We start from the raw sequence: 27,856 nt of genomic DNA, 5'->3' as shown, positions 1-27,856 counted from the left end.
ATCACTTGCTCTTAGTGTTCAAAAGTTATTGCCAAGGTTAAAGTTTTTTCATACGTACGAAAATCTCCAATGTCAAGGTTAAAAGATCAAGTTAATTGGTATCCATTGAAAGGTCTTGCCATAAAAAATACATGTGTGAAGTATGGACACTCTAGTTTTAACCATTCAAAAGTTATGCCCAAGGCTAAAATCTTTAAAAAATAGGTCAAACTCCAAGGTCAAAGGTCTTGCTATCAAATGAAAGGTCTTTTCACAAAGTATGAAAGCACTAGCCATAACCCTTTAAAAGTTATGGTCAGTGTTTGCATTTTAAAAGTAGGTCAAACTCCAAGATCAGGGTCAAAGTTCTAGGTATTCAATGAAGGGTCTTTTCACAAGGATTACACATGTGAAGTATGAGATCACTAGCCCTTAGCATTCAAAAGTTATGGCCAAGGTTAATGTTTTTTCATAAGTACGGAAATTGTCAAGGTCAAAAGGTCAAGGTTGTTGGTATCCAATGAAAGGGCTTTCAACAAAGGATACTTAATTATGTGAAGTATATATGTCCTGGTATCTACTGTTCAAAAGATATGGCCAAAGAAAAAGTTTGGAATTTTTGTGTACAAGTGGGTCAAATTCCAAGGTCAAAAGGTCAAATTTGATGGTACCCAAAGAAAGGTCTTGCACAAAAAATATACGTGTGAAAAATGAAAGTCATAGATCTACTAAATCAAAAGTTATGGGCAAGGTCAAAGTTTGCGGACAAACAGACAATCAGAGAGAAAGACAGACAGACGGACGGACACGACAAAAACTATATACCCCCGAAATTTCGTTTATGGGGTCATAAATATAAACAATTATGGCATGGTTTGCGGGGCAAAATTGGACAAATTGACACTCCAACTTGGCAAATCTATAAAGGAATACTAGACATTTATGTCATTAAGAGTTATCTCCCTTATCAGAGTATCAAAGACCCTTAAGTCCTATAGGCATTAGTGGGCGGCTGTGAACGATGGTCTCTGTGTTAACGACCAAACACCTATTCTCAGATAAGGAGTTAAAAGTCAAGGCAAAGGTAAACCTCAATTACAGTATCTTAATGTAATTTCAAAAATTAATTTATTTTACCGGTTCTAAAAGTGTGGTAATTATATTCATTATGTTAGGACATGTATACTTGACAAAAAGAGATTTTAATTTATACTAGTGTCAAGGTCAACAAAGTGTCATGGTGTTTTTGATGAAATTAAAATTATATTTGTCCCTTTTCTTTTTCCGAGAGAAACCCTTAAATTTTGAGTATTATATATATGCAGTTCGATCAGTCCTCAATCAACTGAACGAGAATTCATATATCCTTCAATATTCCCAGAAGGCTTTACAGTTTTGTCAAAAAAAAAAAAAAAAAAAAAAAAAAAAAACACACACACACAACATGATGTTTCCAATGTTCCCTTTTCATTATATAGCAAAACGATGTGAGATCATCTTTATAAAATATGTTTGCCCTCTCCCAACCAACCGTTTGAAAATGATCCAACTCGGAACTTATTTTAACCTTCTAGACTACGATACATTTTTTTCTTTTTATTCCTGATTTTTTTCTGTTAGCCCGTCTACTGCTATTTCCAAACTTTATGGACTCTGCGGGCCTTCACGAAATAAATATTTTAAGGGATATTCTGCTGGTTAGTATATTTCTTCTTCAGAATCGAAATTTGCGAGACAAATTTTAAAAATCCATCATAAAATGTTTATAAAATACTTTCTTAGAATTCAGTGTAAATATATTTCCATTTCAAGACTGTGAGTGTGAATATCATTCCGGAATTATTTTTTCCGGTACTTTTTATTTCATTTTTACACTGAGTACAAATATTCCGATTGATCCGAGATTGGAGCCTCGCGTTTCAGAGTAAGACTGACCAGAGACATATAATAGATTATACGTCTCTGGACTGACAGACTAGCTGTTTGTTGCACACGGTAAATCAGTGCGAAGTATTTTTTTTTTCATTTAATGATAATACAAGGTGTAAGTTAAACTAAGATTACATTCTAGACATCCAATGCATTCAACAAGGAGTAGACTCGAACTCTAATCTCAAGAGTCTTTATGTTGTTTTCCGCCAATATCTATATTTAATAAAAATTTAACGTGTAAATCTGTGTGGAGTTGAACAGTGCTTAATTAAAATACACATTATTATTTTTACGAAGTGTTTCATAAGGAAGCGACAACGCTCTTGTAAAGGTAACCCCATATTTGGGCAAAGAGGAATAACTCTTAATTATAAAACTAGGCCAAGCTTAAAAAATTCTTTGTTTGCAGTTACCGACCTATAATTTTTAGACTGGGTCGGAAGGTAGGCATTCTTTTTTTGTTTTTTTTGGAAAAAAATTCAGATTTTTGTTAGATAACAATTAAAAGAGGTTTTCATACACCTACTAGACATGAATAAGCTCACCTCTTGTTATAAACTACTGAATGATAAAAAACGTGTCAAAATTTGAAAACGAAACTGTTTCAATATTCTGAAAAATTGAAAAAAGAATCAAATTACCAAATGGCTAAAAAAAGTTTGGGTCGGATGCATTTTCAGTGGGTCGGTAGGCAACTGCAAACAAACTTAATTTTATTTTAGGCCCTACATTTGCAACAAATATAGGAGAGTCTGTAACCTATGCATGAAATAGGATGACATACCCTGAGTTAAATAAATTATAATGTAAATCTTTTTTCTTAAGCATGTGTTCAGAAATACTTCATGCATCAAGTCTGCTATTTTCAGACTTAAGTTAACAAAATGCCAAACAATAGACCATCACATAAAGAGGCCACAGAAATCGAGAGGATGCTAGAGGATTTCAGTACAGATATTGGTGAGTGATTTTTTTCTCAATCTTCTGTAGAAATCCTTCACTGATAATTATTTATATCGAAAAAATGTGAAATATAAATGAAAAATTATAGAATACAAATAAAAATTTATATGAAAGAAATGGAAAAAATTTACAATAGAAATGAAAATGTTTGCAATACAAATGGAAAAGAATGAATACTGCGATATTAATGTTTGACATACCAAATATTACTAGGAATGTTACATGTAGGGACAGTTCTGCACACAGAAAAAATTTAACATTGCTAACCCCCCACCCCCAATTTATCTTGCAACTGAATTATATTTAGGATTCAAGTTATAGTTTTGAGTAAAATGATGTAAAAATAGCCTCTTAAAATGATCCAAGTAATTTACTGTAACAAAACTTCATATAGTTTTAACACAATCTTTTCAAAGAGTTTTTAGAACTGCAAAGCTAAAATTTGCCATCTTTCACAAAATTACGAGGGCTGTTCAATAAATAATGTCCTGAACTATATAACAAACATTACAGATATCATATGACATTAAACTTGACTTTTTCTCATTATTGAATCTTTCATGAATTTATAACAGTTTATGTGATCACTTTTCATCACATAGTTTCATCGTGAGAAGCTGGGAAACAAGGGCTTTTCGAGACACTGCATTATAAATGAATGGTAAAGAATCAGTAAACTAGAGTAAAAATAAAAGCTTCATTATAGCTGCCGTAAAACTTGTTAAAAATCCCATAGAAATATTCACTGAAATATATGACATTTACAGCAACCAATGCCTGTTTTATAGACAAAAGAGCAGGTAGATTTCAATGATAAAAAATTATATAATGGACATCAAAAATGGGTACCCTCCTTGCCAACAAAAATTATAACAACTTATGTACTGTTTGCCAAATTTCAACAAATAATATTTGATGATGTATGATTGATTTTAAGACACATTGCAAATTTGATAGACATCATATCGGGAGTAGTTTATACTATTTTTAAGAAACGTTTGACGGTGAAAAAGCTTGGTACTCAAAGGTCACCCTATATTTTGAAAATTGAGTGAAAACGACAGCGTAAACGAAATTCGTAAAAATTATTTTAAAAATATCAGTAATTTTAGTTATCCACTTTTGTTTTATTTCAAACAGATATTGGAACATGAATCTATTGATTAAAACCCTCAAAACAAATTTTACCATAAGATGTACTTGATAAAAACGGCGAATGTCTGACAAGAGCACAGGTATTCAAGAGCACAAAGACAGATTTATATGTAATTTTCTTAAAAATTAGTGGTATTGTTGTTCAAATTCGTATTCGGAGAGACAGTTTAATTTCTGGAGGAGTCTAGAAAGCAATTTTATTGCAAAAAAATCAAAAGGTTTATTAGAGGAAGGACCCAGAATCAGGAATCCACTACATTGAATTTCTTCAAGACAGCGTCCAAACCCGCATGCCCTGAAGAGTAAAGGGACTTTCGGGATAAACAGAAAGTTAATGTTTTTTCACATTAACAATATTCGCCATATCTTTGACCTTTTGACTTGTTTCTATTTCCAAACTTGAAAAAACACCTTTCAGAGGGAAGAAACAAGTCCGGGAAATCACTGGATCTGCCATTTTCCAGTATACTAAGGGTCATACCCAAAAATGAGTTCTAAAAAAAATCAGAAATTGGATAAAAAATGTTACGGACATGTATTTTACTTAAAAGAAATTAATTAGTAAAATCATGAAGACTAGATCATTGAAAAGCATCTTTTGCTTCTTTCTGAGCACCGAGGACATTATTTATTGAACAGCCCTCGTATGTGGTAGATTGGAAAGAAAAAAAATTGTAAATTAAACTGAACAGATATCTGCATTTCATTTGGGAAGAGAGGGACGTATGGTCATACCCGATATATGCTAACTACTAATTTTTAAGCATTAATTTTTACAGGACATTGTGTTTCTCCTAATACATGTTTCATATTGTAACCATGCATGGATTACATTCATAAAATAGACACTCCCACTCAGATGACTCTAGGTTATGACAGTATTATAACTTAACTATAAAATTCATTGTTTTATATGAGTGTGAAGTATTTGATAAGCACATGTGTTTATACCACAATCTTTGATATTTTAGTTAATTTTCTTGAATGTAATCAGGTTTAAGATAATTAGGTTTGACTTTCCCCTTTTTTTGTCAGGTGAGAGTTCACAAGAGATGTCACATGCAGCAAGGTGCGTATTAAAAATTTTTAACAAGCTAGCAATAATTATTGGTAAGTGGTGTTTCAGGCATTTTAAGGAAGTTACTATTGAAGGTGCATAGACACAGATTTGAAGTTAATATTTTCTCAAATTTTTTGTATAATATCACAACTTATATATTGCAGTAGCATTTCACACAAAAATATATTAGAAATCTGATTTCATCTAATAGTTATTGAAACTTCAATTTTTTTGATGGGTTTGATTGACACATCCTAGCACTTTCACAAATTTTAATTTTATTCTAAATACCAAGGAAAATTGGCAATCTTTGTTGCATATTAATGAAAAATATTAAAACTTTAATCCAGAGAAAAAATTATACTCAGAGTAGAAATGTTTGAAAGCAAAACCCTTCACATGTATCGTCATTCTGCTTTAAGTGTTGTGTACAGAGTTAAGGAAATTGAACGCATTGAATTTTGGATTCCTAGTGGAACATAGGCCCTCTAAGTTTGACCTATGATTAAGAAACTTTTAACCTTTGCCTTGAACTGCCATACTTGGGCATTAGTATTTTACAAAGAATTTTGTTAAATTTTGCTAAATTATAAGCAGTTGCTGTAGTGCTTCAATGAGGCCAAAATCAGAGATCCAAATTATATTTGAACATCAAACATGCAGTCTTTTTTTTTTAAGATTTTTTCCCCCTAAATTTTCAGTGACTCTAGTAAGTTGCAGAAATCAAAGCCAAATTATGGAAGAAGAGCATCAAACATCGCACGAAGTATCAGAAGAACTATATTCCAGGCAGTTAAATGCTGTAAAAAAATGAATGAGATCGGTAATTCATTACAGGAAGAATTAATCAGCTTCTTTATGTCAAAATTAATGAATCTTTAAAAATTGTCAAAGTTTCAACTTGTCAATTTTTAATTCCTTGATAAAGAGCACTGTAACATCATCAAAGTTTACACGTAAACATATTTCTAAAATATCTAAATTGTCGAATTTTCAACTTTTCAATCTAACCAGAATTACAGTGCGATAATTGTTGATTTTATTACGTGGAGATGGTCATCGTTAAACATGAAATATTAATTTTTAATTGATTTTTATTGACAGCACAGGATATTGGGGATTCAAGTCTAGGCATGGTGGTTATCTGGGAAAGAAATAGCTCTATCAAAACTGTTGGCAAGAAAGAATTACTGGACAAGGTCTGTTCATATTAACACATGGAAATTTTTTCTGCTTATAACAGATCTCTTTATTGGTACTCTTTCAGTTCACTCATAATTGTTTTGATTTTGGACCCTTTATCATGATCTCTGATTTAAATGCCAAAATGTCCAAATTTTTGGATTCTCACCTTTTTTGGATTCCAGAATGCTTTTGGAAAGACTATAAATGCCAAACTCATGTTCAATTGTAAGGCAGATTTCAATTATTGGTATATACTATGATTTCAAACAGGACCCTATCGATGGATAAATTTTAAGCAATTGTAATTTCTTTGCTTGTCTTGCCTCAAAAATAAAAAAAAAATGTGAAAATTGTAGACTTTTATGAAATAAAATGTGATTTTTTAGTTTTGTGGTACATCATTAGTAAATAATGAAATACAACTTCAGAACATTAAAATGGTGCTTTTAAACTGGTATCTGTATATAGGTCACTAAGGCCCTGAGTCGCCCTAGCTGTAAACATGGTAAAGTTTGCGTCCCTACGTCTTCTTCAGAAAACAATGTAGACTTTACATCAGAGGGAGGCAACAGTAATGTGGGACTAGAAAATAATGAAGACAATTCACTCCAAACATCAGCTCAGTGTCAAAGCAGTAAGGAGGGAGATTCAGAGAAAAACGAGAAGGAAAAGAAAATGTTTAGAAAAAGTACAACTGGAAAAAGGAGTCATAGTGAAATGCTCCCGAAATCTAAAGAGATAGAGCTGAGTAGTCCACATGTTCTTCATAAGAGGGTCAAAATGACCTCACTTTTAAAATCTGTTCCATCTATCCAAGTGAAAGTCAGCAGTGCTCAGCGTACCCAGAGTGAAGAGGGAAAAAATCTCTCAAAAACTGCTCCTTCTATGCAAGTTAATGTCAGTAATTCTCAGAGTTCTCTAAATAAAGAGGGAGAGACACTTCTAAAACCCGAGCAGACAAAGGACGGTTGTTCTCAGAGTTTTCCAAATAGACAGGAAGAGCCACTTCCAAATCCACCTCTTGATGAAAAGAAAGGCAGCAGTTCTGAGGGAATCCAAAATAAAGTGGGAGATACATGTACTCTCCCAATACCAGCTCATGTCCTAGTGAAAGGAAACTGTTCACAAGGCACCCCAAGTAAAGGGAAAGACACACTTCCAAAACCAACTCCTGTCCAAGTGAAAGGCAGCAGTTCTGAGGGAATCCAAAATAAACTAAGAGAGACTCTAGCAGAATCAGCTTCTGTCCGAGCAGAAGATAACTGTTCACAGGGCCCCACAAGTAAAGAGAAAGACGCTCTCCCAAAACAATATCCTGCGATCCAAGTGAAAGACGGCAGTTCTCACGGTTCTATTCTAAGAACACAGGAAGAAACATTGTCCTCTGTAAAAGATGATAAAATAATTTCTTCAGAAGAACTGAAAGATTCAAAAAGTGAGTTAATTAAGAAATGAATTTAATTTTTGAAGATTCATGAGGTTATGAACTACAACGCTTCACGCCGGCATATTTCATGAAGTGTCTTATATTTACATTATTTTTCTGATGACTTGCCATAAATTTACGCCGTTCAACTGTCATTTTTAAAACAAAACAGAGTGCACTATATTTTTTGACGTTAAAAGCGGTATTATGACGTAACAATGGAGATATTCATACTTATTCGTGATACATACCTAACGAAGTTCATGAGAAAATATACTGCATTTTATTTTGTAAAGAATCATAAGGGAAATTTATTGGAAATGTAAATATTTTAAATTGAACTCTCAGAATGATAAAGCCTCTTGAGCTTTTATTTCTAAATATACTGCAAGACAAATGAAAGGCTCACTCTGAATTTTTTTTTTTATCATGTCATTATATTACATGTATATATGCATGTACATTAAATCTGCCATTTTCAGAAGTAAACAAATTTCCAAACAGAGGGAAAAGTAAAGTGATTACAGAAACAGAAATAGAGAAAGTGCTGGAGGATTTTAGTTCTAATCTTGGTGAGTGCTTCTTACATTATTTTGTCTTTTGTATGAATGCATTGTTGATATTTTTTGCAATTATTGATTTTAGAATGAAGTGAAAAAGAGGCTTTATTGGCAAAGGCATCTTTTCAGGCCTTTCTATCTTCATTACATCTTAATATCTTGAATGTTTGAATCAAAGTAATAATGTATTTTTTGAAGTTTGGGGATTCCTTTTTTTCAGGTGAAGAATCACGTGAGACATCATATGCAGCAAGGTGTGTATTACCATGGTGACCAATATAAACAATTTGTGTTTCACTTTAATGAACACATTATTTTAACTTCAGTGGGTTGAAATTAAGATTGGCCTGGGGGCCATAAAAGTTAGACGAGCTCACTTTTGATCTCAGTCTCACTTTTCCACTATAAATTCTGTAAATCTGGAAAATTTTACGTCGATTTTATTTTGCGAATTCGGGTCAAAATGGTGTTGATTAATTTTTACGTTTCAAAATTTTGCTAATTACCACTGCTTTGTTTACATTTTCTTATCATGCTTATTGGTAATTTATTTTTAAGAAAAATATTTTTGCAAATGCAATGAACTCGCAAATTTGCTAAAAATTTATCTACAGCAAAAATTTCCAGATTCACGGTATAAACAATTTGTGTTTCACTTTAATGTACACATTACTTTAACTTCAGTGTGTTGAAATCAAGATCTGTTGTTTGGTAACTGTATGTGTTTTTGCTAAAAAAATATCTTGTTTATTTTAACAAGCTTGTACTGTTCATTAATTGGTATGTTTTGCTTCAGACAATTTACTTTATCACTTGTGATTATTGGACAATTTGGTTGACCATTTGTAAAAGTGTTACTGAGGCTGCGTATATCCGGAATTTTTAGTAATTATCAACTTTTCATTTCCGACTTTTTTAGTTTTGTTTTCAATTCCAACATTTTTCATATAGTACCTATGTAACGGTTTCTTAGTTATAATATAACAATAAGTCCGTTTCAGGTTCGAACATCTCCATTTATTCACACACAGATTACAGGGAATAATAGGAATATAGGAAATAAGAAAAATGCCCTGAAAATTATAATAACAAATAATAAATACATGGCATAAAATGTTCTAACATATCCATATCAATATAGTTACTAAGTTACTACAATCTGCGGTTAACAGATACGCTGCTTAAAGTGAGGTAACTCTTCACACGAATTACACATTATAAAATAGAATAATGCTCCCTTTCAATATTATACTCTTTGAAAAATCATAAAACCTTTATACAACAATATTGATCTAAATGTTACAATAACGTCTACACAGACTTTACTCTTTTAGGATAATCATAAAATATATAAAACAATAATAGCATACCAATCTATGGGATTGAGCCTCTCCCAATCAATAGTGTCTGACTCAGTATGGCTCACATGGTCCAGATCATATCATATAATTACAAATTACCATAGTTTACATAAGTAAACCTATCATAAAAATATCTACATATTTATTTAAATAAAAACTACTATCTGCATCAATAAAACAGTTACTCAGAAATTCTGAATCAATCAGATTCTGACCTTGAAAGTGCTATGGAATTAATTTTGGCAAAATTACAGACTTTACAGTTAAATCAAATATTAGAAATCATATTAAAATTAGTATATAAATATTAGATTACCTTAATAGAGAGAAATAGTGTCTAAGTCAAATGTCAAAAAGTCTGAATTATCAAATCTATAAATATGGCCCTCTCTACTGAAAGACTGGACAGAGAATGACCATCACAAATAACAACTTTTGGAGGGAAAATAAGTAAACCAATAAAACACAACCTTACAAATTCCAAACCAATGAAAATAGTGGATACTACAAACCAAAGACCAGAGACCAGAACCTTCATACCCCAAGGCAATAATAATTAAGTACAGGTACTACCTGTTCTACCTGGGTGACCTTTATATATTCTTTATCAATACATTTATGTACAAATTAAAAACATGAAATATAATAGATTTATTAAATAAATTAATAAATCTAATACTGTAACACCTATATTAACAGATTTGAAGACTTTACCTATGAAAATTTAAAGGAATACATATAATAAATAAATAATTGAAATTCAATTTTTGAGTTTTTATAAATTTATCAATGAAACTACTGTGACAAAATGTAGGCAACTACCTGAATTAAAGTTTGAGAGATTGACTCAATGTTTACCGAATTACTCTGCCCAGATGTAAAGCAAAACAAATAAAGTTCTGTGTAGAGCTGCGTAATAAATGTATCAACTGGAATAAAAACTGAATAAGAGTACGGCAAGTGGCTTTGACATAAGTTTGGTGCTGACACTGACATTTATTTTAGTGCACATCAAATTAGGCGAAAAAGCTGTATGTTCATTGAATTCTTTAACCTAGACTAAGTGCTACATGTATGCATATATGTATATAATGAATAGATTTTTAAAAATAGATTTTTAACCAATACTTTGCAATAAATATTTTCATTTTTCATTTTCGCTAACTAGGAAAACATTAAATTGCTGCACAGGTAAATTCCGGAAATGAAAACGAAATTATGTCGGAAATGAAACCAAAAAATGTTGGAAATGAAATAAAAAAAAATTTCGGAAATGCCATGCAGATTTACGGAAATGAAATGCAGTGGTTACTGATTATATCAAAAACTTATACAATAACCTAACGGTATCTTAATTTCAATGGTACAAAATTAATTATCAAGAGGTAGAAATCAAAATTATTTCCCATTTTAATCTGCATGTATAAAAACTGTATCTAACCCAGATCTACTTTGTAGGCAGACTTCGTTTTTGTCCCCCGCTTTCGCGAAAGCGAGGGGACATTAAATCTCATTCGTCTGTCTGTCTGTCCAGCTGTCCGTCAGTCTGTCCGTCACAAAAACTTTAACCTTGCCCATAATTTTTTATTTAGTGGAGCTATGACTTTCGTATTTCACATGTATATTCCTTGTGACAAGACCTTTCTTTGGGTACCACCAAATTTGACCTTGACCTTGGAGTTTGACCCATTTTTACACAGAAATTTCAAACTTTTGTTTTGGCCATAACTTTTGAATGGGAGGTATAAGGACTTTCATATTTCACAAATGTATTGTTTGTGGCAAGACCTTTCATTGGATACCAACAACCGTGACCTTTTGACCTTGACCTTGGAGATTTACGTACTTATGAAAAAACGTTAACCTTCACCATAAGTTTTGAACGGTGAGGACTAAGGCTTTCGTACTTAACATATGTAATCCTTTTGAGAAGACCTTTTATTGGATACCAAGAACTATAACCCTTTGACCTTGACCTTGGAGTTTTAACTACTTTTCAAAAACTTTAACCTTGGTCACAACTTTTGAACGGTAGACACTAGGACTTTTATATTTCACATATGTATTGCTTGTTGCAAGACATTTCATTGGATACTAATAACCTTGACCTTTTGACCTTGACCTTAGAGATTTACATACTTATGAAAAAACTTTAATCTTGACCATTAACTTTTGAACGATGAGGGCTAGGGCTTTCGTACTTCACATATGTAATCTTTTTGAGAAGACCTTTCATTGGATACCAACAACTTTTATCCTTTGACCTTGACATTGGAGTTTTAACTACTTTTAAAAAAAGTTTAACTTTGGTCACAACTTTTGAACAGTAGATACTAGGACTTTTATATTTCACATATGTATTCTTTGTGGCAAGTCCTTTCATTGGATATCAACAACTTTGACCTTTTGACCTTGACCTTAAAGATTTACGTACTTATGTTAAAACTTTAACCTTGACCACAACTTTTGAACGGTAAGTGCTAGGGCTTTCATACTTCACATATGTAATCCTTGTGAGAAAATCTTTTATCACCAACTTTGACCCTTTGATCTTGACCTTGGAGTAGCCCTACTTTTAAAAAACGTTAACTTTGGCTATAACTTTTTAACGGTCAGGATAAGGGTTTTCATCCTTCAAAAAAATCAACTTCAATGATAATTTCTAAGAAATGACATATGATAGGATGTTCATATTAGACACAAAATGCCATAAAAATTAACATCTCACCAACAAAGCGGGGGACCACAATTCTTTGAATTTGCTTGTTTTTTTAATTTTCCAGTGACTTTAAAGAGCTACAGAAATCCAAACTATATTATGGAAAAAGAGCATCCAATCTCATCCGGTGTATTAGGACAACGATATTCCAGGCTGTTAAGTACTGCAAAAAACTGAACGAAATCGGTAAGAAATCTGTTAAATATATAACTAAACCCACGATTTGTTTGAACATGATGAAGATCTTCTTTTCAGCTCTTTGGTTAAAATCAAATATTTTCAAGGGGTCAAATTTTTGTGGTTTGAGGAAAATATATTTGTTCATGGAGATTTGATTTCGTGATCGAAGAATTGTTCAGTAGTAAAAAAAAATTGCATTTCGTGGTGGACATAAATTTATGAGTCTCTTCCACCTTGAAAACCATGAAAATTAAACCCCTACGAAAATTAGTGATTTCACAATAAACAAAAAGTGTAGATCTTTCAGTAAGCAGGGATGCATCTTCTAAAATTATGAATTTTTTGGCCCCTGGGGTTTAGGTAGTTGAGGTGGGCTCTACTGATGTCAAATTTTCTTGAAAATCTTTCTTTACTTTTGGATTAAGCACTCCAGATAAACAAAGTGCAATTGTTATAATAGCAAGGGTTCTTCTTCCAAATTTGTGAAATTTGTGGCCCGAAGGTCAGGGGGTCAGATAACTCCTACAAGTAAGAGCCTCGGTTAACGTACCTACGCTCCAGTCACAGCACCAAGTCAAAAGTATCTCGCCGTGAACCTCTAGCATGCTAGAGTAGGTGTCTGATGTTTTGACGGATTTTTGCATGCCAGTCTGATACATAATAATGTTATCCAACTATTTTTCATGACATATTTTATTTACGATTCTAAACTTTGCAGTCTATCTATGATTTAAAATCTTTGCCACTAAGTCAGCATTCTGAATAAAAACTAATATGTGATTATTTGTATCGCCATGAGAAATGAATGCAAATATGAGAAGGTCGCAAATTTTTATACGCCCGTCTTAAGACGGGACGTATTATGTTATAGGCTTCATGTCCGTCCGTCCGTCCGTCTGTCCGTCTGTCCATTCCTGTCCGGCTCATAACTTGAATACTATTAGGTCTAGGATTATCAAACTTTGTCAACTTATACTTCTTGGGTAGACGGTGTGTCGCGCACAAAAAGTAGGTCACTATGACCTTTAATAAAGATGCTATGGCCAAATATGGAAAAATCCTGTCCGGCTCATAACTAGAAAACTATTTGACCTAGAGCTTTCAAACTTGGCAAAAGTATACATCTAAAGTAGAAGGTGTGTCGCAGCCTATTTCAAGGTCACTGTGACCTTTATGTAAAGTGAATTTTTTCAAAAAACTAAGTCTTTTAAATTCTTAATTGCATAATCCTAAAAAATGTAAAAATATAGTTGTATCCTTATTAAAAAATGTTTAATTAAGTAAAAACTAATTTTTTCATTATATACTTTACAGCAATCTGTAACAATTGTTTATGCTTTGAGAGGAATTCAGTTTGTCCCATGGGCATAATTATCAAGCACCGGTCAAGAAGAAATTTGATAGCAGAAATTTGCATGTCAAATTAGAGAGAAATTAATGAGTTTATTGTCAGGAGCTAAGAGCAACTCTAGATCTGATGGAGCTGTAATCTAAATTAATCTCTTGGGAGTTGGGCAAAAAGAAATAGCCTCATAGTTGCTTGTGTTAAGTAAGAGTTCTTGATATGGTTTGTCCAGATAAAGATCTTTCAATTGGTGTAATGTAATTAAAAACAAATTGGTGTTTTAGTGTATGATTAAAACTAAATTAGTATTGTATAATGTGATTAAAACTAATTATTATATGTGTTCATTGAAAAAAAAATTATATTTCAATTTTTATATATTTGCAACAATGATGCTATAGCCAAATATAGAAAAATCCTGTCCTGCTCATAACTAGAAAACTATTAGACCTAAATCTTTCAAACTTGGCAAAAGTATGCATCTAAGGTAGAAGGTGTGTCACAGCCCATTCAAGGTCACTGTGACCTTTAATTAAAGTGAATTTAAGAAAAAAACTAAGTTTTTTAAATTTCTAATTGCATAATCCTAAAAAATGTAAAAATATAGTTGTATCCTTATTAAAAAATGTTATGTTAAGTAAAAACTAATTTTTTCATTATATACTTTACAGCAATCTGTAACAAATGTTTATGCTTTGAGAGGAATTCAGTTTGTCCCATGGGCATAATTATCAAGCACTGGTCAAGAAGAATTTTGATAGCAGAAATTTGCATGTCAAATTAGAGAGAAATTAATGAGTTTGTTGTCAGGAGCTAAGAGCAACTCTAGATCTGATGGAGCTGTAATCTTAATTTATCTCTTGGGAGTTGGGCAAAAAGAAATAGCCTCATAGTTGCTTGTGTTAATTAAGAGTTCTTGATGGCTAGTCCAGATAAAGATCTTTCAACTGGTGAAATGTAATTAAAACAAATTGATGTTTTAGTGTATGATTAAAACTAAATTAGTATTGTATAATATGATTAAAACTTATTATACATGTGTTCATTTTATATATATTTGCAACAAATTGCAGTCATGTTATACAGGTCGGAGAGAATACTCGAAATCGGGTATTATCCTTGAAATCGCGTATAATACTCGATATTAGGGTATCGTTGAATCCGCGAAATCGGGTATAGGAGGTGTAATCACCTAATAAAACTTAAACAATGGAATGGCGCATGTTGCCGAGTTAACTTTCATCTAGATACACATGTTTTCTAAAGATATCACTAGCCAAGTAAGAATTTGGGCTTCAAGATTAATGCGCTCGGGACAACAAATACCCGTGGAGCTCAGTACATTTTATGATCTGCACACAAAAAGGCGTTCGATTTGCTTTATATTTTTTCTTATGTTGAAAGTATATGCATCTTCCTAATGTTCATTCCCAACACAACAGAATTGTAAAGTATCAGAATTCGGGAATTTATAATAATTCCACATCAACACGACAATCATGAACAATTTGTAAATAAATCATATTATACGGAAACACATTTCACACACAAGATATGATGCCATGTATAAACAAGGGATTGTCTATCGTATCTAATTATGCGTCAATAATTACTTTCACATTCATCTTGTGCATAAAATCAAATTTATTTATGAATGTATAAATAATGTAATGATAAAAATGTCTAAAATTTTGGCTAAAAAAACCCTCTTTCTCTTTTTTTGAAAATCTTTTCTTTTTTATTTATCATTCAAACATATTTGCAGAATATGTCTTCAACATTTTAGCAGGGACAGTGATAGTTTCAGGAATACATGTACAGCTTATGAGAGAACATATCTGTTGATCATTTAATTTCGCTAAGTCATCAATATTTTACCATTTCTTGGCGACTTCAAAGGGGGGGGGGGGGGCTAAAGGCTTCTTGACCACCTCTGACAAAACAACCTCGACATATATTTTTAATCGAAGGGTAGATTTATTCATCAAATAAAAATCATATACATTGTAGGTAAACAAAAAGCAACCTGTTATTTTCTAACACAATATGAAACTACAAGTAACTAGAATTCATGTTTATTTTTAAAACACAATTTTTCATTATAGATGAGTATTAGGAAACGTTATTGTCATGAGTTATACATATCATAGGTAAAATAACTAAAAGAAAACTGTGACATATTGTCTAGAACCATCAGATAGTGCGTTGTATTAGCATATTATAATGAGGTATAAGATAGCGATATCAAAAATATATAGAAGGTAAAGAGGTAAAATTTACCCGGTCTATCAAATAGTATAATAAAGAAAGGAAGTGGCTACGATTTTTATGAAATTTTAATGTCCGATGAGGAATTACATTCCCATTCCAAGGCAATTGAACACTCCATTATTTCAGTTTGTTCATTAACATGTTCATAAACGTAAAAACTATAAGAAATGTGAAAACTTGACTGTGTAATTCATATTTCAATATGAATGTACCTCGATCTATATTGAGAAATTCAATGTATTATAAGCTCATGAAAAGATGTACACATTTGACTTTTATTTATACCCCCCCCCTTCAAAAAAAAAAAAAACACAAGAAAATCCTGTTCATATGACTTCTCGCTCTCAATTTTCACACAAATGCATAAAATAAAGGTAAAATAGCATATCTTGTATCGATTAAAATGCAACCAAAAAATTTACGGTGTGAATTAAAATCCATGCTAAATTGACATAAAAAAGGATACTCACCTTCAATTAGTTATTTTCAACCTGTTTTCCCGTGGGTATTTATTTAATCTTTTTTTTCTTCTTTATAATAACTTTGGTATTCTATTATGGCAGAGATATACAATTATGACTCGCTTATACTGTGCTCTCTAACTGTTAGGAATAATTTATATTTCACGTGAAAGGGACGCCATACATTTTGTAGTAAAAATACATAACACGGCGTTAGTCGTTTAATTTCTTTAAAATTTCACGTTTTGTGAATAGTGCACAAAGTAGAAAATTTAGTATATGGAATACTTTAATGGGAAATAAAGACAAACGAAGTGTAGTTATTTGATTTTAGAAATTATATTGAAAAATAATAACGCCATTGTGTCCTCTTTGTTACCCCAGCAGTGTTTGTCGTGTGATTTTAAACTTATTTGAGAACAGTATGAATTAGGTTTAATAAAAATAAATCCACAAGATACTGATGTACAAGTAACAGTTACTGGCATAATGCGCCGTTGCTTTATTCTTTTGTTTTTAAAGAAAGTTGCATGGAATACCCGATTTCGCGGATTCAACGATACCCTAATATCGGGCATTATACGCGATTTCAAGGATAATACTCGATTTCGAGTATTCTCTCCGACCTGTTATAGTCTGAAGAATAATTTATTAATTTAATTTATGTTTGATTTTTATCAGACTAGCATTTCATAAAATATGCAATAAACAATTTAAAGCTGCAGATGGATATTGTTATGCTCTAACACAACCAGTTTAGAATTATATGATGTATTATTTTTTATAATCAGTCCATACACTGTAACTAAGGCTCTTAGAGAAGTATGATAAGAAATGGAAATTAGATAATTGAAATCTGTGTCAATCTGTTAATCAAGGCTACCTGATTTTCTTGCATCCTAACCAATTCATGATTATTGAACAATATTTGACGGGCGTATCATGCTGTGGCGGGGCACTTTATTTTGATATGTCTTGCTCAGAAATAAAGTTAACAATTTACATGTACAGTGGACCTTCAGATATCCGGACGCCAGATATTCGGATGCTTCAGTATCCGGATGATTTTTCATCGGAACGGAATTTTTTAATATTATGTTGTCTTGCTTAACTGGTGATTCAGGTATCTGGATGCTTCACATATCCGGAGAAATTGACTGGGAGCCAAAGCGTCCAGATAAATGAGGCTCCACTGTACCAGTTTTTGGAGAAGTTATTTGTATTAGGTACATGTATTATGACATAACTTAAAATGTACAGTGTGGAATCAATGTTTTAACTTTTGATAATATGAGAAATCCATTTTTTTACCATGTTTACAGCCAATGACATTGGGGACTTTTTTCTGAGTATGGTTGTTGATTTTTTCCTTTACCATGTTTACAGCCCATGACATTGGGGACTTTTTTCTGAGCATGGTTGTTGATTTTTCCTTAACCATGTTTACAGCACATGACATTGGGGACTTTTTTCTGAGCATGGTTGTTGATTTTTTCCTTTACCATGTTTACAGCCCATGACATTGGGGATGTTTATCTGAGCATGGTTGTTGTTTGGGAAAGGAACAGCTCCATCAAGACAGTTGGTAACAAAGCATTACTGAAAAAGGTAAAATCTCTATACTTACATTGAAAATGTTTTTTCCTTATTAATATATTTATGTTTAGATTGTAGATGTAGGTTTGCATACTGTTAAGATTAAAATTAGCTGCAATCTTAAAATTTTGGACCATAAAATTTTTAAAATGTTAAAATTTTGGGCCATACAATTTGAAAATGTTAAAATTTTGGTCCGTCATTTATAATTTAAGTGCTAGAATTTCCAGAGTTACACCAGTTTTATGCACCTGTATGGACAGATCAGGGCACATATTGTTTTTGTCCTGTCTGTTTGTCTGCCTGTTGTCAACTTTAACCTTCACCATAACTTTTGAATCATGAGAGATAGAGACTTTATATTTGGTATGCATACTCCAATAATTCAGTTCTTTCAAATGACACCAAGGTCAATGACCCTTTGACCTTGACTGTGACCTATTTGCTAAAAATAGCTTTTTCAAACTTTTTTGCTGCTGGGCGCATAGTGTTTCATGAACACATCTTGTTGGTTCTAAAATATTGGACATATTCCAATTTAAGACAGTTTTTATGCCCCGCCATGAATATGGCCGGGGCATATAGTGTTTGTCATGTCCGTCTTCCGTCCTTCTGTCCTTCCGTCCTTCCGTCACACTTTGTGTTTAGCTCTGTTTAAAGCTAAGTTTCAAAGAAACTATCCAAGATATTTTCATCAAAGTTCATATGCTGATAGATATTGATGAGAGCTATGCAACTGCATCAATATTTTTTGACCTTGACCTTTACTTTGACCTTGACCTCACTTTTCTTAAATTAGTGTTTGGCTCAGTTTTAAATATGATACCATTCAAGATGGTGTTATCAAACTTCACATGTTGATACAAACTTGCACGGATGATGCATCTAGGAATGAACACTACCAGACTTGCTTCGGATGCTGGATCTGACCTATATTTTCCAGATGAGTGACCACGTTAAAGTTTTTGGAGCAGGTCCATTCCTAAGGAACTAAAAGCCCTACTTGGACCAAACCTGTATGGATGATGCATCTAGAGATGGACACTACCAGACTTGCTTCGGATGCTGGATCTGACCTATATTTTCATTCCCAAGTAACTATAAGCCCTACCTGAACCAAACTTGCATGGATGATGCATCTAGGGATGGACACTACCAGACTTGCTTCGGATGCTGGATCTGACCTTTATTTTCACTCCCTAGTAACTATAAGCCCTACCTGAACCAAACTTGCATGGATGATGCATCTAGGGATGGACACTACCAGACTTGCTTCGGATGCTGGATCTCACCTATATTTTCATTCCCAAGTAACAATATGCCCTGCCTTAACCAAACTTGCATGGATGATGCATCTAGGGATGGACACTACCAGACTTGCTTCGGATGCTGCATCTGACCTATATTTTCATTCCCAAGTAACTAAAAGCCCTGCCTTTACCAAACTTGTATGGATGATGCATCTAGGGATGGACACTACAAGACTTGCTTCGGATGCTGGATCTGACCTATATTTTCATTCCCTAGTAACTATAAGCCCTGCCTGAACCAAACTTGCATGGATGATGCATCTAGGGATGGACACTACCAGACTTGCTTCGGATGCTGGATCTGACCTATATTTTCTTTCCCAAGTAACTATAAGCCCTACCTGAACCAATCTTGCATGGATGATGCATCTAGAGATGGACACTACCAGACTTGCTTCGGATGCTTGATCTGACCTACATTTTCATTCCCAAGTAACTATAAGCCCTACCTGAACCAAACTTGCATGGATGATGCATCTAGGGATGGACATTACCAGACTTGCTTCGGATGCTGGATCTCACCTATATTTTCATTCCCAAGTAACAATATGCCCTGCCTTAACCAAACTTGCATGGATGATGCATCTAGGGATGGACACTACCAGACTTGCTTCGGATGCTGCATCTGACCTATATTTTCATTCCCAAGTAACTAAAAGCCCTGCCTTTACCAAACTTGTATGGATGATGCATCTAGGGATGGACACTACAAGACTTGCTTCGGATGCTGGATCTGACCTATATTTTCATTCCCTAGTAACTATAAGCCCTACCTTTACCAAACTTGCTTGGATGATGCATCTAGGGATGGACACTACCAGACTTGCTTCAGATGCTGGATCCGACCTACATTTTCATTCCCAAGTAACTTTAAGTCCTACCTGAACTAAACTTGCATGCATGATGCATCTATGGTGGACACTACCAGACTTGATTGGGATGCTGGATCTGACCTACATATTTACTCCCAAGTTACTATAAGCCCTACCTGAACCAAACTTGCATGGATGATGCAGCTAGGGATGGACACTACCAGACTTGCTTCGGATGCTGGATCTCACCTACATTTTTATTCCCAAGTAACTATAAGCCCTACCTGAACCAAACTGATCAAATTTTATACACATACAAATTTTCATGTTCCTTTACTAATATATCCTCGGCGGGGCATTCATGTCCTATGGACATATTTCTAGTTTTTTTCAAGTTTTATAGTCCTCTGATTATTCCAGTCAATATGTATACTTCCTCTATTTAAGACCATTAAATAGTGAAGAAATTTATGCAATTGAATTTTCTTGCACTAAAAACGTGTAGCAATATCAAAATTCTGATATACTGTGATGTAAACTTTAAAATTATCAATGTTTCTATATAATGGTAACCATCATTACATTTATTTAGATCGCAAAGGTCCTGAGTCCCCCTAGCTGTAACTATGGCGATGTTTGTGACCCCACGTCTTCACATGCAGATGAAGGTTATTTGTCGCAAAAGCTTGTTTTACATTTTGTTTTGAATAAAAATCTATTTCACTTAAAGGGGCTGGGTGGTTGTGGCCATTTTCAGATGGTTTTGATCTTCTTTAGAAGAAGAGTTCCATGTAATACAATTGTATATATATAATGATCAAATTTTAAAACTAAAATTTTTGAATTTTTTCTCTGCCAAATAATAGTTGACGGCTTAAGATACCATATCTGAAAATTTAAGATATATCTGGTGGTTAATTTGTTGACCCCCCCCCTCCCCCACCCCCAGCCTCCTTAATTTTAAACCAAACCAAATCAGTACTTTTTAACTTTTATTTGTTGTTAATAAGAATTTGTACTTAATTTTAGAGACAGTATTGGGAGAAAATGGTTTGTCAGCAACTGATAATACCAAACTTAAAACATCAGAACTGGAAACAGAAAACAATGAAAGCAATTTATCTAAAGAGACAAACAAGCGTGTTGAACTAAATTCAGGGAAAAAAGACAATGGAAATAAAGTGTCTAGAACAGTTACAAGTGGAAAAAGGAATTCTAGTGAGAAAAATGAAGAATCAGATCTAAGTCCACAAGTTCTTCTAAAAAGGGTAAGAATGACCTCACTTCTAAAGCCAGCCCCTTCTGTCCAAGTGAAAGACACCAGTTCTCAAGGTACCCCAAGTAATCTGGTAGAGACTCTTTTAAAACCTGCTCTAGGTAAAGACATAGAATCTCTAAATCCCCAAAGTGAAATAGGAGAAACTCTTGAAGAACAAGCCCCTGCTCATCTGAATGACAGTGGTTCACAGGGTCCCCCAAGTCCAGAGGGAGAGAAACTTCTAGAACCATCTCCTGTCCAAGTGAAAGACACCAGTTCTGAGGGTTCCCAAAGTAAATGGGAAAAGAGGCTCCCAATACCAGCTCATGTCCCAGTGAAAGGTAACATTTCACCGGGCACTCCAAGTAAAGAGGACACACTTCCAAAACCAGCTTCTGTCCAAGTGAAAGGCAGCAGTTCTGAGGGAATCCAAAATAAACATGGAGAGACTCTGCCAAAACCAGCTAGAGTCCAAGTGAATAACAGTGGTTTTCAAAGTCCCTCATGTAAACAGGCAAACACATTGACTTGTGTAAAAGATGGCAAAATAATTTCTTTAGAAGAGCTGCAGACGGAAGTAGAGTTAGCATTGAAGTCGCCGAATACTAATAATGCCCCAAAGTTTTATCTACAAAAAATACCCAGTGGTGATGAAAATTTCAACAAGGCAATAATCAATTCTTCAGGAGGAACAGAGAAAGTCACAAGTGTACAAACTCGAGCACTGCCTCAACCGACACAGCTTGTACCTATAAACACGCAGAGATTACCTCACAGGCAGCCGATGTTCCTAGTGGCCCCCACCCCTGTGACAGGCAGGAATAGTCCAAAGCTCTCAGCAGCCATTACTGGAGGTCAGTCTCAAGTTCGCCCTGTCAAAGTCTTTATCAACCACCAAATCATACCCTCATTTCACAAGATAGGAAGTCTGGCTGCGAAAACTCACACTATGAACTCGACTCAGATCAATAATTCTCCTGTAGCATCAACTTCTGCTCAGATGAACTCAACTCAGATCAGTAATGTGTCTGATTTAGCAGCAACTTCTGCTCAGAAAAACTCAACTCAGTTAAGTAATATTTCTGACTCGGTGACAACTACCACTCAGAAGTCTAGTGAACCAGAGCATGTACCAGATTCAGTGACAGAGAGCTGTTCGTCAGAAGCAGACGAGTTGAAGTTCTCGATTGTTGTAAAAGAAACAGACACAGGAGAGTACAAGATGTATAAAGTACCTATCTCTAACACAGACCAACAAACCCAGGAGGTCATTCTCCCAGAACTAGAGGGTGATGGAGGTGTCACTGTGAAATGTGAGCCAACAGAGGAATGGTCTGGTATTACACCTTATTCACAAAGTCAAAGTGGTGTGACCTCACCTCATTCACAAAGTCAAAGTGGAGTGGCCTCACCTCATTCACAAAGTCAAAGTGGTGTGACTTCACCTCATTCACAAACCTGGACTGGTATCAACGCTTCTCATTCACAGAACCAGAGTGCTATCTCTCACACAGAATCCAGTGAAATGGGTGGAGACAATGTCATTGTGAAAACTGAACCAATGGTACCAAGTGTATCTTCACATCATAGAAATACAAACATCAACAAGTATAAAAATCCTCAAAGAATAACAAGGTCTGTCACACGGGGGCAAACTCAGAAGGTAGTCGAGTGTCCGTACGAATACGCTCTACAACTGGATTCTGTTCCAAAGAGAAAAAAAGAATCCTTAATGACATTCTGGTACAGCTGTAAACAATGCTGTAAATCCTTCAAATACGCCAGCTCCCTGGAGGTAAGGACTGGTGTAATGGGATTTCTGTTGATTAATCAGAATCTTTCAGTTTGTCAATATAAAATTGTGTTCATTGATCACTAATATTTCTGGGTTTTGCTATCATTTATTGTAAACAAATTTACGTCACCATGAATGATAATTTAACTGATGTATAAAACCACTGAAGTTGCTGTATGTATGAGTTTAATACCTACAATCTAATTGAATAGTAGTTATGTGTGTGTTTTCATTAGCCATGTCTTTCTATATACTATGTTCACAGGTTCATAAGCAAATGCATGACCTCGAAAAGACAAAAAAGAATCGGTGTTACATCTGTGGGAGAACCTGTGCTGTCGCTAGGAGCCTGATGATGCATATGAAGGCACACAATGAGCCCACGGATAAGTCTGAAAACACATTCCAGTAAGTACACACCAGGAAGTCTGAAAACACATTCAAGTAAGTACACATGGACAAGTCTGAAAACACATTCAAGTAAGTACACAGGAACAAGTCTAAAAACACATACAAGTAAGTACACAGGGACAAGTCTGAAAACACATTCAAGTAAGTACACACTGACAAGTCTGAAAACACATTCAAGTAAGTACACACTGACAAGTCTGAAAACACATTCAAGTAAGTACACACTGACAAGTCTGAAAACACATTCAAGTAAGTACACAGGGACAAGTCTGAAAACACATACAAGTAAGTACACAGGGACAAGTCTGAAAACACATTCCAGTAAGTACACAGGGACAAGTCTGAAAACACATTCAAGTAAGTACACACGGACAAGTCTGAAAACACATTCCAGTAAGTACACAGGGACAAGTCTGAAAACACATTCAAGTAAGTACACACAGACAAGTCTAAAAACACAATCAAGTAAGTACACAGGGACAAGTCTGAAAACACATTCAAGTAAGTACACACTGACATTTCTGAAAATGCATTCAAGTAATTACATGTAATGTGATGGGAAAAAGTTCCTTTTAACCCATGATGAAAACACCCCGCAATGTGTTAGATTGATTCCCAAGAAGTTGATGTTTCTTTTTCACATTGAATTTAATATTCAAAATCTGACAGGTGTTTTATATAAATTTAAAATTAAATCTTTATTTTGATACAAGTGTTTTATTTGATTATTTTAATTACAGGTGTTTCATACAATTCTTTATTGTTATACAGGTGTTTTAAATGTGATGAGAGCTTTTTCCACCAGGATAATTACCAGGTTCACATGAGGATGCATGCAAACAAGTATGAGGAGCAGCAGGGGCACGTGAGGGTTCATGAAGGTACTGCAGTAAGGTTCATTATTTGTCTGTTCATGCAAACTGTAAACCAACTTTATTCCAGAGCAAGAAATATCTCTGAGCTTTGCAGACTTCATTCATTCCTTATGTAGAATGTTGCCACATGAGTACTGACTTGTAGTCGCATATGGATTCCAAACTAAAATATTGCAATTATTAAAGAGAAGTCATGAATAATAAAGTCAAACTTTGTTATCTCGAACCTGATGGGACTGAGTAAAAACTTCTAGATATCTGAGGATTTGAGATATCAAGGGTAAAATACTTAAAGAATATGTGGTTGGGACTTCCAAATCACTTTGACATATTCATGGAGTTGGAGATGCTGAAGTTCAACTGTAGTTCAGTTTACAATATAAATTATGTTATAATACTAACAATTTTCCATATAAAATGTAATACATTTATATAAATTAAATGAAAAAACAGTAAAGCATGCGTACAGCATGCTTATAACATAAAGGACAATATTTTTGTAAAAGTAATTCATCTATATCAATTCTGTTTATAATACAGTAAAACTCGTTTAGTACGAACACGGATATAGCGAATTCACGGTTATAGTGAAGTTTTTCTGGGTCCCCGACTAAATTCTTAACAAATCTTTGTAAAATTTTACGGTTATAACGAACTCTGATATAACGAATTTACGGATATAGCGAACTGATTTTGAGTCCCGCTGAGGTAATATATAATGAAATTTACATCTTTTATAACGAACTTACAAGAATCTCAAAATTTGATAAATTGAACTGACTTTATTTTATTTTAGAATGTATATAAAAATTCAATTCGAAATAAAACCTTGGTTATCGAAGTTTTTTTCCCCTAATATTTACTTCCCTAACATATTTGGTAGTAATATTTGAAGGAAAACATGCATATAGAGAATTCGCTACATAGCGAATTAAATTCACCGGTCCCCAGGACTTCGCTATAACCGAGTTTTACTGTATATATTTTTAAACAATCATGAATGAAAATCACAAGGTATATATATATATGCTATGATCATAATTAAGTTAATACCAATTTTTTGTTCCTCTCATTAAAAGTTTTGTGGTTTCAGGACAAAAAGAAAAGAATGAATCAGTCAACCAAGCATCAACTTCAAATCAGCCAGTAATTCCTACAGACCAGGGAGCTATGGAGGGGGAAACTCTATACAAGAGAAACAGGCAGAAGAGGAGGATAATAGTAGACGATTGTGAGAGAGGGTTGATTCCTACAGAGACAATGAAGCGACAATTCAGGGACACCTCAGACATCACAGGTCCTATGGAATACGCTCCCCCAACCAAAAAACTCATGCATCTGAAGGAGAGTCGGGACTCTGAGAGGCTTTTATCTAAACCTGGAAGATCTGGTTTATCCCCGACTGCTTCTAAGGTATGAAAATCTCTGTGTAAAATTGTTTTATTGTTCAGCAGAAAGATAATATTGAGTTTGTTGTTTTGTAAATGTTGTACATGTCAGCCGAGAGTTGACTTGAGATTGTAATTTTGTGTTATACAGTATAATCTTGTCCTTTACTGTGTATGCCCCTCACTCGGTCTGTCACAACAGATTTTGTAACATACTTTACAGCTACATTTATTTCCAAGTTAATTTCTTGCAAATTTCTAGGAATGAATCTCGGAACATAGTAAGTAACTCCTATTCTCATGTATTTTATTACAGTCATTTTCTCGGAATCTTGTCACACCGACAACTGACCAAAGAGAAGCACCAGTCTCAGATCATTCAAATCTTGAAGACTTTGATTCAACCTTGGAGGAACAAGGTATGTGTCCATTATATTCTTTTTAAATGTTATAGGACCCAAGAAAGTCTGTTGCTAGGTCAGAAATCAAACTCAGGTTCCACGTTATAACAGGACACAAGAAAGTCTGTGGCTAGATCAGAAATCAAACCCAGGGCCCAAGTAATACTAGTGGGGTGCTCTACAGACGGAGCTACCTTGGTCTATACTGTATGTGTACTTTAAAAAGCGGGCTTCATATTTTAGTGGCTTTGGCGCAGACAACAAAGTACTAATTCATGAAAGAAAGGATATAGAGAGAAAACGGTTGAAAACCGCTAAGAAATCATTTACGTTTACAATACACTGAACAAACCTGCGCTAATTTATGATTACGCCAACAACTCCATACCAAGTGATTGCTCTAAATTTGAAAACACCAAATTATTTTCACATACAGAATTTACCATAATCCTTATATTAAAAGATTTATATTCTGATTAGCAACAAAGTCAAAACCATAGGTCATTGTCGATCACTTGTAGAGAAAACAAAGTGTTCTGTTGTTCATTATTCCAATAACAGAGAGATCTTTTACAGGTACATGGCTGGTGGAGACTAGAATCAAAGAAGAACCTTTAGATGATCAGCCAGAGTTCACCCAGTCCTCCAGCTCACTCATACAGACCTCTACAGAAATACAGAAAAAACAGGGAACTGTGATGAACCTATAGACCTCTACAGATCTACCAAGGGAGCAAGTGATAAATATACAGACAGATCAAATCAAGACGGAACCCTCATCTAGTGATCCCCCTTAATCCTTAATCAAATACGATCTCTATTAACACTACTGCAGATTAGACCCTAAGTTGACAGATCTACCGAGGAAACGTGATGAACATACTGATGGATCAAAACAAGACGGAGCCCTCATCTAGTGTCCCCCCTTAATAACACTGCCTGTGTAAGTCATTAGCTAATGAACCCTCAACTGTTCCCCCTCCCCCTCTTCCATCACAACAATGCAAGTTCTGGGGAAAAATTGACAGCTGTGGAAAATGAACATGAGAAAAGAAAAGCCTCATCAAGAACTTGGGAGAGGATATAATACAGTGATTATTACATGTTATAAAGTATGATCATGTATGAAATATTTGACCCAAGAGTCAAAGAAAATTCCCATTGGCCAGAATGGACATGTATATTTGTTTATTTACTTGTGTGTTTTTGGTATGTTATAAATATTGATCACTCAGCCTGATTGCTATAAATAACTGGTAGCTGAAGCTTGTAGCTCTAGTAGCTTTGATTAGCTAAAGAGCTTAAGAATTTTATATTTTGGAAAGTTCACTGAAACAGATTTTTCAGTTTTGTTTTCACACATGAAGACAACAGGTTAAATGATTTGTAAAAATCTTCAGAATTAAAATTAAA

At 34.0% G+C, this 27,856-nt stretch overlaps 1 protein-coding gene across 1 annotated transcript; it reads left to right on the top strand.

Annotated features, from left to right (window-relative positions):
* The first annotated feature begins 1,922 nt into the window (after positions 1–1,922).
* Positions 1,923–27,621, top strand: LOC134263512 (uncharacterized). The gene is made up of 17 exons (XM_062745863.1): positions 1,923–1,974; positions 2,781–2,871; positions 5,065–5,098; positions 5,791–5,912; positions 6,194–6,288; positions 6,743–7,709; positions 8,183–8,272; positions 8,481–8,514; positions 12,405–12,526; positions 18,111–18,205; positions 20,908–20,983; positions 21,345–23,368; positions 23,634–23,776; positions 24,551–24,660; positions 25,748–26,067; positions 26,359–26,461; positions 27,020–27,621. The coding sequence occupies exons 2-17, from the start codon at positions 2,796–2,798 to the stop codon at positions 27,151–27,153; spliced, it is 4,545 nt and encodes a 1,514-aa protein (XP_062601847.1). The 5' UTR covers positions 1,923–1,974; positions 2,781–2,795; the 3' UTR covers positions 27,154–27,621.
* The last annotated feature ends 235 nt before the right edge of the window (positions 27,622–27,856 follow it).

This window comes from Saccostrea cucullata, unplaced genomic scaffold (assembly GCF_032062105.1).
Source record: "Saccostrea cucullata isolate Sc308-1 unplaced genomic scaffold, CSIRO_AGI_Scuc_v1 ctg1150, whole genome shotgun sequence".
NCBI classification, from domain to species: domain Eukaryota; kingdom Metazoa; phylum Mollusca; class Bivalvia; order Ostreida; family Ostreidae; genus Saccostrea; species Saccostrea cuccullata.
The sequence above is the reverse complement of the archived record's forward strand: the minus strand, read 5'-3'. Positions and strand labels throughout refer to the sequence as shown.